The 13563-nt window shown below is 45.1% G+C and overlaps 1 protein-coding gene across 3 annotated transcripts in view; it reads right to left on the bottom strand.

Annotated features, from left to right (window-relative positions):
• tiam2a (TIAM Rac1 associated GEF 2a) overlaps nucleotides 1–13563 on the bottom strand; it is a 147162-nt gene that overhangs the window by 50163 nt on the left and 83436 nt on the right. For 2 of the 3 annotated variants that reach the window (XM_034194890.1, XM_034194891.1), the window contains exons 9-14: nucleotides 11589–11645; nucleotides 3369–3545; nucleotides 3109–3213; nucleotides 2945–3023; nucleotides 1532–1621; nucleotides 1219–1434 (exon numbers count right to left, since the gene is read on the bottom strand). In XM_034194890.1, the coding sequence (XP_034050781.1) occupies nucleotides 1219–1434; nucleotides 1532–1621; nucleotides 2945–3023; nucleotides 3109–3213; nucleotides 3369–3545; nucleotides 11589–11645 (724 nt within the window). The remainder of the gene's footprint in view (nucleotides 1–1218; nucleotides 1435–1531; nucleotides 1622–2944; nucleotides 3024–3108; nucleotides 3214–3368; nucleotides 3546–11588; nucleotides 11646–13563) is intronic. The other variant, XM_034194892.1, reaches the window with a different exon arrangement.

Raw genomic sequence — 13563 nt, 5'->3', positions numbered from 1 at the left:
CTGGTTGAGTGAGTCAATAGATGCCAGAAGATGATTGGTTGCACTGATGTCAATGTGAAGCCTTTACTTTGCCATGATTAAGAGGTTGATGTAACTTGTTTTATGTGGCCATTTTAAGTGCCTTGAAGTACACCAAAACTCAATGTTTGAATGTCACCTTGCGTTGATATAATCCAGCTAATTGCTCACCTTGTGCCTTAGTATGTAGGTTCACCTGCACTGCAATATATTTACCGTGTGAAGTATAACTGATATTCATATCCGCACCAGAGTTATCAGTAAGTCGAGTGATGTGTTTTTCTTTTTTATTATTGCAATGCACAAATGAAGATGTCTTGTCAGTAAACAACCCAAGAGTATAGTTGAAGTAATGGGACTCTTTCGAGTCCCAGAGGAGGGACTGTAGAAGAATTTTTAGGGCCATATTTGAACTGTGATGAACTATCAAGTGTCCTGATCCGAACTGTATGTCCTCTGGTTGAACTAGCAGGTGTTCAACCCAAAAAAAAAGGGCTCTATTAGTCATTCAGTCTGTCAGGGGCTTTCCAAGGCCTTTTAGGTGCTTTCCCGCAGGCCACGTGCAGGGGCCTCAGGCCAGCTGCACGTGTGGCTGAGGCCACGTGCGGGGGGGGCCTCAGGCCAGCTGCACCTGTGGCTGAAGGTCTTTTAAAAAAATCAGTTGTAAATCCTTCATGTTTTAATGGGAGCGTTTGTCACATTGAAATAATGGCCTAACACCTGCTTAGGGTTCACTAGAGGACGCTTCCAATAGAAAACCATGTCTTGGGAATGAAATAAATAAAAAAGTTGAAGGAGGAGCGATGCCCGCGGGTCTCCAATAAATAGACGAGCGCGGTTGTCATATTCAGTCTCTCTAGAGGACTCAGTTTGTCTAAGCTCTGTGTCGAAGGCTTAAATAAACTTAAAAACTCTGTGCATTTTATCTTGCTTAAGGCTGAATTATTCTAAAGTGTTGTGTCCTTTTTCTAGCATATCACTTGCAATTAGTTTGTGTTATCTAAAAGAAGACATCCCGAGAAGACTAAAGACGAGCCGCGACACCATGTCTCCAGATCACCATCTTTTGGGTGTGACTATCAACAGAGCTTTCAGTATGGGATCTCAAGTCTTTCCATCAATTTCCAAAAACCCTACAAGATCTTAGAAACAACTCTGTCCTACTCATGACCAGGTCTATGTGTGTGCAGACTGAAGCACCTGAGGAGGACTTGACTCGATGGTGCTTGCTGCGAACCTCCGCATTGTGTTTAGGAGGACTTGAAAGGCTGGAGGCCACAGGTGGGGGCAGATGGTTGTCCCGCCTCAGGCTCAAGGTGAGACTTTGCTCGGCAAACAGCGTCTTAATCAGCCCCAGGTCCAGGTCTGACACACACTGGCCATTCAGTACCAGGATCTCATCACCTGGACGCAAACCTGAGAATGAGACCAGAAAGAAGGTAAAGGACAAACAGCATAGATCGCATAGGACAGCGTTACCAAGATGTCCAACATCATTGACGGTCGGTGTTACCTTCAGCAAATGCCAGTCCATCAGGAAGAACCTCGCTGATCAAGATCCTGCTGTTCTTCTCACCATCTATGTGTCCTGTTACTGCGAAACCTGGTCAACGTGAGACATAAACAATCATTGTCGGTTTGTGGTTATTTTCAGCATTCAGGCAAACTCCGGAAAAACAGTCTTTGCCCTGACGCGTAATACTCCATCAGTGGTTGGGCCAACAACGCCAATGTGTCACGGAGGCTACGAGAAATGGTTTAATCTGGCAATGTGAGCCTAAGTTTTTCCATGCACCAGTTGTGAGACACACCTGTCATGAATATGAAATGTGAGACTCCCATGGGACATGAAGGGACTCTAGTAAATAGCTCACCAATGTCTCAAGTAACTATGCCGTTATTTTTGGGGGGGGGGGGCTGTGCACAGAGTATTTTAGGAGATTCTGACTTCATGTTACTCAATGTGGGCAAGCAAACATGCTAAAGTGAGCATTGAGAGGACAGACAAACCCAGAGTGCTGTGAGGTGGACACAATGTTGGAAAAGAGTGTTTCCCATTCAACTGTGCCCAACGTTTTGAGTGGTACACTATATGTATAATATTTTGTTGTATTTTTTTTTTATAGGTAATGTAAAAAAAATCCTTATCAACAACTCATTTATGTGCTCCTTGTAAAAACAGCAAAACTCAGATGTTATTACTTATATCCCTGTTGTTTTCCGAGTTCATTGAGCAACACAGTTTTTGGAAGTCTTCAACTTGAGATTTCCGAGTTATCCCAAACGCAGCGTTTGTGTGACACGTTAGCGGACGTGGAAGTCATGGCTTCAACACCAAACAACACTTAAATGAGACACAGCACAATCTTGTCATATCTCATATCACTCCATGCCTTTTTTCCCTGTTTGGCCGGCTTCATTTGTATTACCAACAGAGGAGGTGAAGACGGCACTTTGGTATCGATACTGAACGAGTATCTAATCCAACAACAATTTTTATCACTATTATTATTAGTTGCAAATTAGTTTGACAGAGTATTTTGAAACCAACTGCCTGAGTATCTTTTTTTTTTTTTTTTACAACACTACTGTTGAATATATGTCGGGAAAAATATCAGCACACACACGTTAATCTGCAAACACCTAGGGATAGACTCTACATTACGAGCACAGTTCATAATTTTAGTAACTCTTATCTTGTAGCATGGCAATGTTTTTGTACTTATTGTGGATCTTGGCTCTGATATCATGTGATCACCACTGTGTCGGTGCCTCAGCTCTGCACTGTGCATTATGTGTGTTCTGCAGCACAGCATAGTTTTATGAATAACTACTCTTAAAAAAAATTTAAAAAGTGTATAATAAAACAGAATTCATCCTTTTTTGGTGGCACCTGGGACTAAACCGGTCTGCGCGTGTCACATACCGAAGTCCCCAGTGGCACTCGGCCGGCTCATGCGCAGAGTAAAGACAGTAACCGGGACCACCTCCAGCTCACTGTTAACCTGCGTGATGACAAACTTATTCAACACTTATTAAACACAGAACACTGTCCATCTGACTGCTATTTTGCACATTTGTCCTCCTCACCATCTCACAGAGGAGCTCGTCTACATCCAGGTATCGGCCCTCTGCGTCCTGACCCGCTGGCCTGTGTGTCCGGATGCCGTGCAGCTCGGGGTCCAGGTGTTTCACCTGCTGACACAAGAGTCCTAACCTTCAGCGGCTTCACTCGACAAACATACAAAACACATTCTACGTATGATGGAGGTGTGACTGAAAAACCGCAAGTCTTTTAATTTTCCCACTTTTTTTATTTGAATACGACTAAGGAGCATCTCTGATCCGACCTTGCATGCTGCAGAGAGAAGGTCGGCTGCCGTCTGGTCTCTTCTGACCGGAACCTGGAGAGTCAGGTTGTCCGGCATGTGCACGCACATCAGCATGTCTGCTGCACCTCTGATGCCGTCCCAAACCCCTCCCTCAGGGGGCGACATGGAGTAGATGCTGCTCAGCATGTCCAGCCTCTGTATGGAGAGGGATTGGGGGGGGGGGGGGGGGGTGTGTGTGTGTGTGTGTGAGTGAGTCTGACAGGGTAACAGCTCACAAATCAATAGAGTTCCATTAGTCTAAGTGTTTGGTGGCAGATCAAGCAGCGGAGCAGAGATGTCATGTGATTAGCTTTTCAAAAATTCATTTGACAACACAGACACCGGCCGCCTCACATAACAGTCAGGGTAATGATGGTGTACTCAAGAGGACTGGCAGGCGTCTCCGGGCAGAAGGATCGACTCTGTTCAAAAAGCCACAAGTGCCACTTTGACTCGAGTGATGAGCGGGACAATCTGGTTTCAAAGCAGATCCAGCTCGCAAATAAGCCCTCTGAAGGCCATCATTTTCAGAGAGGCTGTGGTCGGGAATTAATGCCAGGGTTGGGCCGCGAAGGCAGCCGTTTGGGGGTTTTGGCTGCGACTCTGTGTCTCTGGAGGGCAGAGCGCTACTGCTGCGCCACGGGTCTGTGGGAGATGACGAAATGAGGCCAAATCCACAATTATCAAAGCCCCAGATCTTCAGGAAACCAAATCTAACAAACCTAAAGGTTTGAAGTGATTCAACACTTCTGGAAGAGACTGGAGCAGTTTTTCAGTTTAATGACAGGAATGCTTCCAGACAAGAGGTCAAGATGGATAACTGCTTTAATGCCCCCTCTGAGTTTGTTAATTAATTAAATTTGAATATGGGACCATAAAAAATAGGAGTGTGCATGAGTGTGAACATCAAACAACTTATCCATCTGCCTCAGAAACCACCTGTGGACTCCAATGTGGTAGATGGACTCCATTTCTATTTCTATACGGCTTTACAATGATGCCTCACATTCACAAGTTCTCTCTTGCTCACACACACACACACACACACACACACACACACACACACACACACACACACACACACACACACGCGTCAGTGTGCTGCCATGCAAGGGGTTCATCTGCACACCACAAACAACTTGGGGCTGAAGGACCTCGCCCAAGGGATCTTAGTGATTTTACTTTGTGAAGGGGAATCAAACAGAGGATATTCTGGCTACAGGCCCGTTGCTCACAGCATTTAGAAACTGTGTCATGTCAGAACCACACCCCCAGTTCAAGTCAGACAACAATTCAACTGGAGGGTGATAAGGGTGTGCACACTTGGCATGACATGAAGCTGATCGGCCCGTGGCACCGCTGAGATGTTCTAGAGGTCCAGGTTGCTTTGATGGTAGCCTTCAACTCATCTGGATAGTTGGGTCTGGTGTCCCTCATTTTCCTATTGAGAAGACCCCATCGAGAATCTACGACGTACAACCTATGGACCAACCAAGTACAGTAATACCACAGTCAACAAACCAGCTTCTACTGTAGTATTTTTGGAACTAAGATCAGGTGGAAAAAGACATCAGCATCTCCATAATGTAAAGCTTGTCAGTAGATGGCGGCATGAAGTGCTGTAAAATCTCCTGGAAGATGGCTGCATTGACTTTGGACTTGATAAAACACAGTGGGCCAACACCTGGCACCCCGAATGATCACTGACTGGGAAAACCTAACACTAGACCTCAAGAAACTTGGATTCTGTGCCTCTCCACTCTCGCTCTAGAATCTGGGGTCTTGAATTCAAAAAGAAATGTAAAATTTACTTTCATCTACGAAGAGGACCTTGGACCACTGAGCAGCAGTCCAGTTCTTTTTCTTTTTAGCCCAGGTAACACACTTCTAATATTGTCTCTGGTTCAGGAGGGGCTTGAAACTAGGAATGCGACACTTGTAGTTCATCTCCTCGACACGTCTGTGCATGGTGACTCCAGCTTCAGTCCACTCCTTGTGAAGCTCCCCCAAGATCTTGAATCAAGACTCCAGTCATCCCTGTTGATTGTGCATCTTTTCCATCCACACCTTTCCCTTCCAGTTCACTTTCCATGAATATACTTTGATGCGGCTGCTCTCTCTGAACAGCCAGCCCTTTCAGCAGTGACCTTCTGTGGCGGGTGTCAATGAGTGTCTTCTGGACAAGTGTTAAGTCAGCAGTAAAGATTGTGGTGCGTTGTACTGATCCAGATTTGGAGAGTTGTGGTATTTATACTGCATGAAGACTTAAACTTGAAATGAAATATTCTAATATTTTGAGATGTTTCCAAAATTTATTCAAACATCTTGAAGAACAACGAGAAGTCCAGTTGCTGTAGAGATAAATGTTTGCTCGTGATCAGTCTTGTGATTCTGTCCCAAACCCAAGTCCCAACAACAAAATGTCACAGAAACAGCACAGATCCTGAGTTAAAGCCTCTAATTTAACAAACCACACAAACACAAACTCACAGGGACTAACTCATTTATACACAGCACACTCTGGCAGAGACAACAAAGAGGCGTTCTACCTGCTACAGCTCAGACCGACACATAAAAACACGCCCAAAAACATTTACCTGCATTTTCCACCAAAACGCTCCTCTGACTCGTCCACTTCAGGAATCTGCGCCAAGATAAAGGCCACTAATGTTCTGGGCCCAATGACTCGCCTACCTCATGTGGGGGAGCACAAGGTGCCGCTTCACTGCCCGCCCCGGTCCCGCCCCCTCAGAGGATGTGAGCTCATGCAAAAATGAGCGGTTAACCATGGCGTTTGTGTCCAAGTAACACGATGCAACAGGAAAACTAAGATTTGTTTGCCTGCGTCGATCTGACCAGCTGCTGACTCACACTGTGCGCTCATTCACGGCCCAACAAGGTTTTAACTGACTTGCAAAGGCTGCCTGGCCAACATTCCACCAACGACTGCCAAGACCACGGCCGCGGCACGCGCTGGACTTCAACAATTCCTCTGTGTGGTGAGGGCGTGTGCACGTTTACTCTTTCATTCCACCAAATACTTAATACTTCAGTTTTTCCGAGCGCCTCCACCCCGGAGCTTCTAAAGTCGGACGACAGATAAATAGACATTCTGCAGCCACGATAGAAAACATCCAAAATCAACCTGTTTCCCTCCATCACAATGATGACAAGAGTAGTTTTTATTTCTCCTGAGAACTCCACGTGAAATTAACAAGTGCACAGTCTGCGCTAACCCACGGCGTCCTGAGCTAGCGTTCATGAGACCACCACTGACAAGTGACACTTTTCTGCAGAAGGCTTTTACATTTGACCTTTTGACCCCAAAGCCAAAAGGGTTCTTGTAGCCAACATACCTAACACACACACACACACACACACATATTCTGGTGATAATTGTGTAGTTAAAAAAAAGTTTTTGTGTTCACAAGCTTTTAACAAAGTACACTCCAGTGACCTTGACCTTTGACCTATTAACCCCAAAACCAATAGGCTTCTTGAGGTCACTGTGTATAATGCATATGCCAAGTTTGGTGACAACTGGGCCAATGTAACTGAAGTAATCTCACTCACAAGTGAAATGTGTGGCTGACTGAGTGACATCTGGATTGAGGCAAACTGTAGCTAAAATTTCACATCTTTTAAATAAAATTATTTTCTGTCCCACTCCGCAACAGACAAAATTAGCACGATGAACAGATTCTGGCAGCTTCCCTCAAAAGTCTCCTTCTTGCACAGTCAATAGATTTTTGAGAACTGCCTGCCCAACACAGATTTACTATACAGTACCATGCTGTTTGCACCATAATAATAATAATAATGATGAGAATGAATGTGCTGTTTTTTTTAATCAAGTCACACTAGAGTTAAAGTTGCAGGGTCTTTTAAACTAGTTAAAAAGTTACTGTGACTTATACTCTGGAAAATACAGGGGTACATCCCTTGGCTTGTGTCAAGAAAACTATCTGGAAATTATGATTTATTAGTGTTATGTGAAAGGGTGCCCATACTTCATTATTTTAGGTTTGATATTTTAATTGATATCATGTTGTAGAGACGGGTTTTCACTTTGAGCTTAAGGAGCATCGTTTTGGAAATTTTAAGAGAGAAGGCTAAAAATAAAAATAAAAAAACCTTTGGATGGATAAATGTATGCATGCATAGAAAGACAGATGATGAATGGATACATGTCGGTAAGGATGGATGGATGATGGCCATATTGACAGAAGAATTTGTCCTCCGTGTTTAATCACCCTAATTAGTTAGACACAATCCAACCACTAGGGGCAGTGTGCAGCCACAGTCTGGCACCCGGGGACCAACTCCAGATGTAGAGACTCTGTCTTGGTCAGGGCCAGAGAAAGGAGCAGAACCTAAATAAACATGTTTTTGATTGTGGGAGGAAACCCACGCAGACACGGGTAGAACATGCACACTCCACAAAGAAAGACCGGGAATCGATTCCGCGACCTTCTTAGTGTGAGGCATCAGTATTAACCACGAAGCCACCTTACCACAGATGAATGCATGCACAGAAGGACAGCTAATGAATGGATGTGTGCATGGTTAGATGAATGGACGGATGATGGAGGGATGGATAAGTACAGGCATGCATGAAAGGATACATGATGAATGGATGCATGCATGAATGGATAGATGGATGGTGATGATTAAAGGATGGATGAATAAATACATGCATGTAAGGACAGATGATAGATAGATGAGCATGCATTCATGTATGGCTAGATAATGGATGGGTGATGGAGGGATGGACAGATGAGTGCCATGCATGGGAGGATAGGTGATGAATGGATGCATGCATGGGAACACAACCAAGTATTATTTTTGCTCCTCAAACTGAGCGTGAGTGACAGATAACTTTAAAATGCAGAAATCCACTTGCTGACTGTAGTAAGCTGAGGATTTGGGTCATGTTTCCCAGCAATAAACAAGTTTTCACTTCCAATGCTGCTGACATGAGTGGGCGGGTGGAAGGAGTGAACGAACCCAGCCAATGTGAATTTTAACATCTGTGTGTGACAAACTGAACTGACAGACGAAACACGAAGCAAACGCAACAGGGTCAGTGCAAAAGTGGCATCAACAGCATTGAACCAACATGCACGTGCATGAACACACAGAGTCACACATTAGTGTGCACGTGCAGTGAAGCAACCGCGGCATTTCACCACTTCATAGACTCACCAATACCTGACTAGTTCCATGTCCTGGAAACGCAATCAGACATTTTTACACACACACATTCTAATTTTTTTTTTTTGTGGTGTGGACAAAACCTGGATGGCAACTACTCAGGCGAACAACCGGGGTCAAAATGCCACTTCTCAATGCACCCAGATAAAATGTGACGTGTCTTTGTCCTTCTCCAGTGAGTGGGGTCCTCGACACTGAGGCACCTGCGTGCTGGATGGTGCACAGAGAAACACACCACATGGACAAAATGTTGTCACTGATGTTCCCCAATAATACAAGTTATCACTTCTCATCTTTATCTCACTGCTTCTTTAAACAAACTCATTCTAGTGGTACCCAAGGATCCTCTGAAAAGACCGGGCACCAAAGGCACCCAGTCCTCATCTTAGAGTCTCACAACCATACAATAAGACAGGAAGCACCAGGACCCTCAAGAGCTGGACTTTCATTCTCCTGCAAAGACATCAGCATCACCAAACACCTCTGATCTTTAACCCCGGGACTCCAGATGCTCCTCCCAGGTGTCTCTGGATCTCAAAGACTGAGGAACTAGGGACATAAACATCACTGCTGAGATAGGTGAATGTCTCTACAAGCTCAACACTTTCGCCACATATACAGTTACACTTCTGATGACTGAGTCCAGGAAGTCCCTGAAAGCCTGGATCTTCATTCAGGACAATCACACAAATAAAGAAAAGAATTTTCAGAAGTTCGTGAACAGGTCACAGTGGACAGCGGAAACTTAAATGAATGTCCATTTGTATTGCTGCATTCCACTGTACTCAGAAAAAAAATACAAGCTGGCTCAAAAAGGTGCAACAGAACAGCCATTCAAGTTGGAACTTGGACAAGAGTCACACAGAGCTGTGCTGGAGCAGAATTACCATTTTATCAATTTTTACTTGTATTCTATGCTTGATGGCAGCGGGTTTGATGCACTAAATTTATTTCACAGATGTTGACTTGAGCTGTGGCATTTTTGTCTGTGTGGTGGTTGGTCACAAACTCGTAGCAATTTCTCTCCCAAGACAGTGGGTGAAAATACTGCATAAAGGAGCTCGATGTCCCGAGACGTGACTTTGCAGCAGGCATCCATGTTTCCCCGAGCAGGTGCACTGAAATGCATTCATAACGGAGCGATCGACTTCCGACTTGGAATGGAGCACAGCATTTAAACAGTTGGTGGTTGTTATCCTGACAAAGGTTTGTGCTTTCAAAATGCACCCTGAAGTGTATGTCTCATGAGCATCTACAGAGGAACAACATTCAATCCAGGCTGAGGAGAAAAAAAAAACAAACAAAAACAAAACAGTACCAACCGGGAATATCGATACACAAGACAAAGGTAGCTAAGTGCCTGAGTTGGAAAAATTGCAGTATTTGGTATCAGAGTCATCTGAAAACAAACCGGCTACAGAACAACAAGAACAGAGCTGAAGCACAGAAGAATCAAGGTTACTGGATTCCAGTCCAGCGCAACTGAAAATGAATACATCAAATGTAAAAATCTCATGAGAGTTTGTGTTTACGTTTCAGACAAACGTGAAAGGAATTACAAAGAAAGACATGCTCTCTGCCCCCCACCCGCGCGCGCACACACACACACACACACACACACACACACACACACACACACACACACACAGACCGACAGACACACAGACCACTGTCAGGTCTCTGGAAGCTTGGCTTGTAAAGTCGAGAGACATCTGAAGTGTTTGCTGACAGCAAAATGTTTGCAGGCAGATGAACATCCAAGTCCTTACTTAGGGTCCTGGTGGTCCCAGTTTTACTTGTGAGACTTGGACTAACCAGTGACTTAAGGTAGCGGCTGTATGTCTTTGATACCAGGTCTATGGAGTGGATTCTTGTCCTGATTACGTTCCTGCCTTGTTCTCACAGCATCGAACACGTTCCCACGAATCCTGTACCATGTCCAGTTCTTTCTGACTCCAACCAATCACAATGCATACATGATTACCGCCTACTCACGCGTCCATCCTGTCCTTATCAATACTGCACCACACAACGCCCTTTTTCGTTAGGTTTTTTCTATCCACATGTAGGTTCAACAGTAAACCTCAGTCTGAAAAACAGCTCTCCTGCTGAACGTCCTCGTCTCCATTCAACACTCAGCAAACATCGATTTGCACAAGGAGGTGAGGGACAGTGTTTTATTTTTTGGGGCTGTGTTTCAGCACCATGGACAGCGAGTGACATTTCATAAAAAAAAAAAACAGTCCACAGCATGCTGCTGTGGAGGCCTGTCCACACCACACTTGGACTACATCAAGGATGTCCCTACTAGGTTTAGTTAAGTCATTAATACATCAATGCAGTCACTACTACACCCATATGAAGTTCTTACTGCATCCTGATATGATTACAGAACCAGTCAAATGTTGGCACACACTTTCCCATTACATGAACGGGAAAGTGTGTGCCAACTTTCGATGGGTACTATATATTTTCGTTATGCATTTATTGAACATGTCCAAATGTTGACCATGTCCTCCACATCCATGGAGTCCACACCATGTCCTCCCTGGTTTCAGCTGTGTTCTAACTATGTTGTCAAACCTCTCACTGAGTCCATCTAATTTTATGCCGATGTAGTGGAAACGTGGTCAAGAGTGATGGTGGTTTTAAGAACACCCAGATGAGGTGTACTACTTTCACATGACACTATGTGTGGTGATCTTTCCGGTGTATGATCCAGCTTGTAGGTACCTCAGTGTTGGGGATCCAAGCAAAGGGAAAAAGCCAACTGAACACCTCCGTACCACCTGGCTGTGGCATGTAAATGGCCCAAAAGCTGAGGATGGATCAGTGTTCTCTCAGGGTGGTCAAATTCACAGTGAGGTGGGTTTGACCTGACCTGAAAACTGATTTTAGCAAGATGAATCATCATGTGTGAGGTGGGAATAAAAAAAGAATCAATCAAAGACCCTAAAAGCACGACGGCAGTGTGTCATGACTCACCTCAGTACTTCTGGGGGGCAGGATGTACGTCAGCCCACCGCTGTCGTGCTCGAAGATCTGAAACAGACAGAAAGGAGTCACACTGTTTGACTCAAAAGTGATTAAGCACTCGGCTGCTTCTGCTACACAATATTAGATACACACAGTGCCATTAAGAAGCTAATTAAAATCCACGCAGGGCGCGGAGTGCTTTGATACGATGCTCTAATGGGGTCTACAGCTTTTGAAGGTGTAACACTGGACATATGCTGCAGAGACGAGGACGGATGGCAGCGCCGAGTGCGGACACTGAGGACTTTCAGTGCAGCCAAAAAGAAGCAGAAACAATCTGTTCATATGTTGAAAGTGAATAACTGCTGCACTGGTCTGACAATCTCTCACTCCATCCATTCTTTTCTCTTTTCTTCCCCGTGTCTCTTTTCCTCTCTCTCTCTCTGGTTTGTAAAGACTGCAGCGCCAGGTTGTCCCTGGTGCTGGAGGCGATACTGCAGCTCCAGAGGGTTTTAACAAGTCTATCATACAGCGGAGAGACAGAGCCGTCCATCCCTTGTCTGAGGACACGACTGCAGTCCTCACACTAACAGGCTCCATCTATCACTTCTTCACCAGGTGGGGAGAGGCATTACGCAGGGACACAAACAGTCCAGGACATGAGAAGAAGAAGAACTGTGGCAGGGAAACACCTGCCGTGGCGAGCCAAGAGGTGGGAGGACTTCCAACAGATGGAGTTTCTCCTCTCAACTCAAAGGGGTGTTACTCTATGAAACCACCTGCTGAGCTGACTTGATCAACTGTAGATCAGTGGACTTTTGTCACTCCAAGGAACATGGTTGTTTATGCTGGACAGATCTGCAGCACACGACTAACATGCACTAATTAAGTGGATATTAAAGTTACCATGTTGTATCGTAACTCGCACTGTTTGACAGAGACATCAACTGCATTGAAGGGAGCGTCGCCTTCAATGTTTTGGCCATATTGGTCATTTCTAAGTGCACACTCCAGCACAAAAGTGCCTGAGCGTTGAGGATCGTAGTCGCTGGTGAAGGCTACGGAAGCACCTGCGCTTCTCCCGACTGAAGCAGATAAATGGTTATCCCAGAGGTGTGAAGATTTGCCACATGGTTGCCATCCATGCGGCGAAACGCGGCACCAATGCATGCTCCCAGATTTGACTTCTTTGTCGAAGTGATAGCTGGTTAGTAACGATGTGCTTCAGAGTTGATCCTCCTAGTTGGCTGATACAAAGATTTGCTTGAATCTAGTCTAAGACGGGTATCTGCGTCACAGAATGATACATTTATGTTTTCATCCTAATAGTTTAGGACATTCTACTGCTCCATTAAAGCGTCCACGACCATTCCAAAAAGTTCCCATGCACATAGCTACTGGTGGTTGGCTCTCATTGCGGTATTGTATCACGTCCTGTTCCGGAGCACAGCGGTGTTTTGCTGTATCTGTTAGATGTTTAATCTGCGTAGTTAGATTGATCTAGATAACTAGATAACGATTTGTTTCACAGTGTAATCTTCACATGCCTTAACTAAAGCACTCCCTCTGCTGAATCACCTCTAAATTATTTACACATTATTCACTTTGTGTGTTTTTAGGAATCCGCTAGCTTAGCGCAGCTACTAGCTCTTGGCCGGTTTAGCATTGCGGTTTCTCCTGTCTCTCCCGCACTTTTCTGCTCTGGGTGTGAAATGTTTAGTTATTCCTCGGCCTCCTTTAGCAGTAATGGTACTTGTAATAAGTGTAGCTTATTCGTAGCTTTGGAGGCCAGGCTGGGCGAATTGGAGACTCGGCTCCGCACCTTGGAAAATCCTACAGCTAGCCGGGCCCCTGTAGTTGGTGCGGACCAAGGTAGCTTAGCCGCCGTTAGCTGTCCCCCGGCAGATCCTGAGCAGCTGGGAAAGCAGGCCGGCTGGGTGACTGTTAGGAGGAAGCGTAGTCCTAAACAGAAGCCTCCTGTACA

The sequence above is a fragment of the Thalassophryne amazonica genome, chromosome 19 (assembly GCF_902500255.1).
Source record: "Thalassophryne amazonica chromosome 19, fThaAma1.1, whole genome shotgun sequence".
NCBI lineage: Eukaryota > Metazoa > Chordata > Actinopteri > Batrachoidiformes > Batrachoididae > Thalassophryne > Thalassophryne amazonica.
Note: the sequence above shows the minus strand (reverse complement) of the source record. Positions and strands in the feature narration are given on the sequence as shown.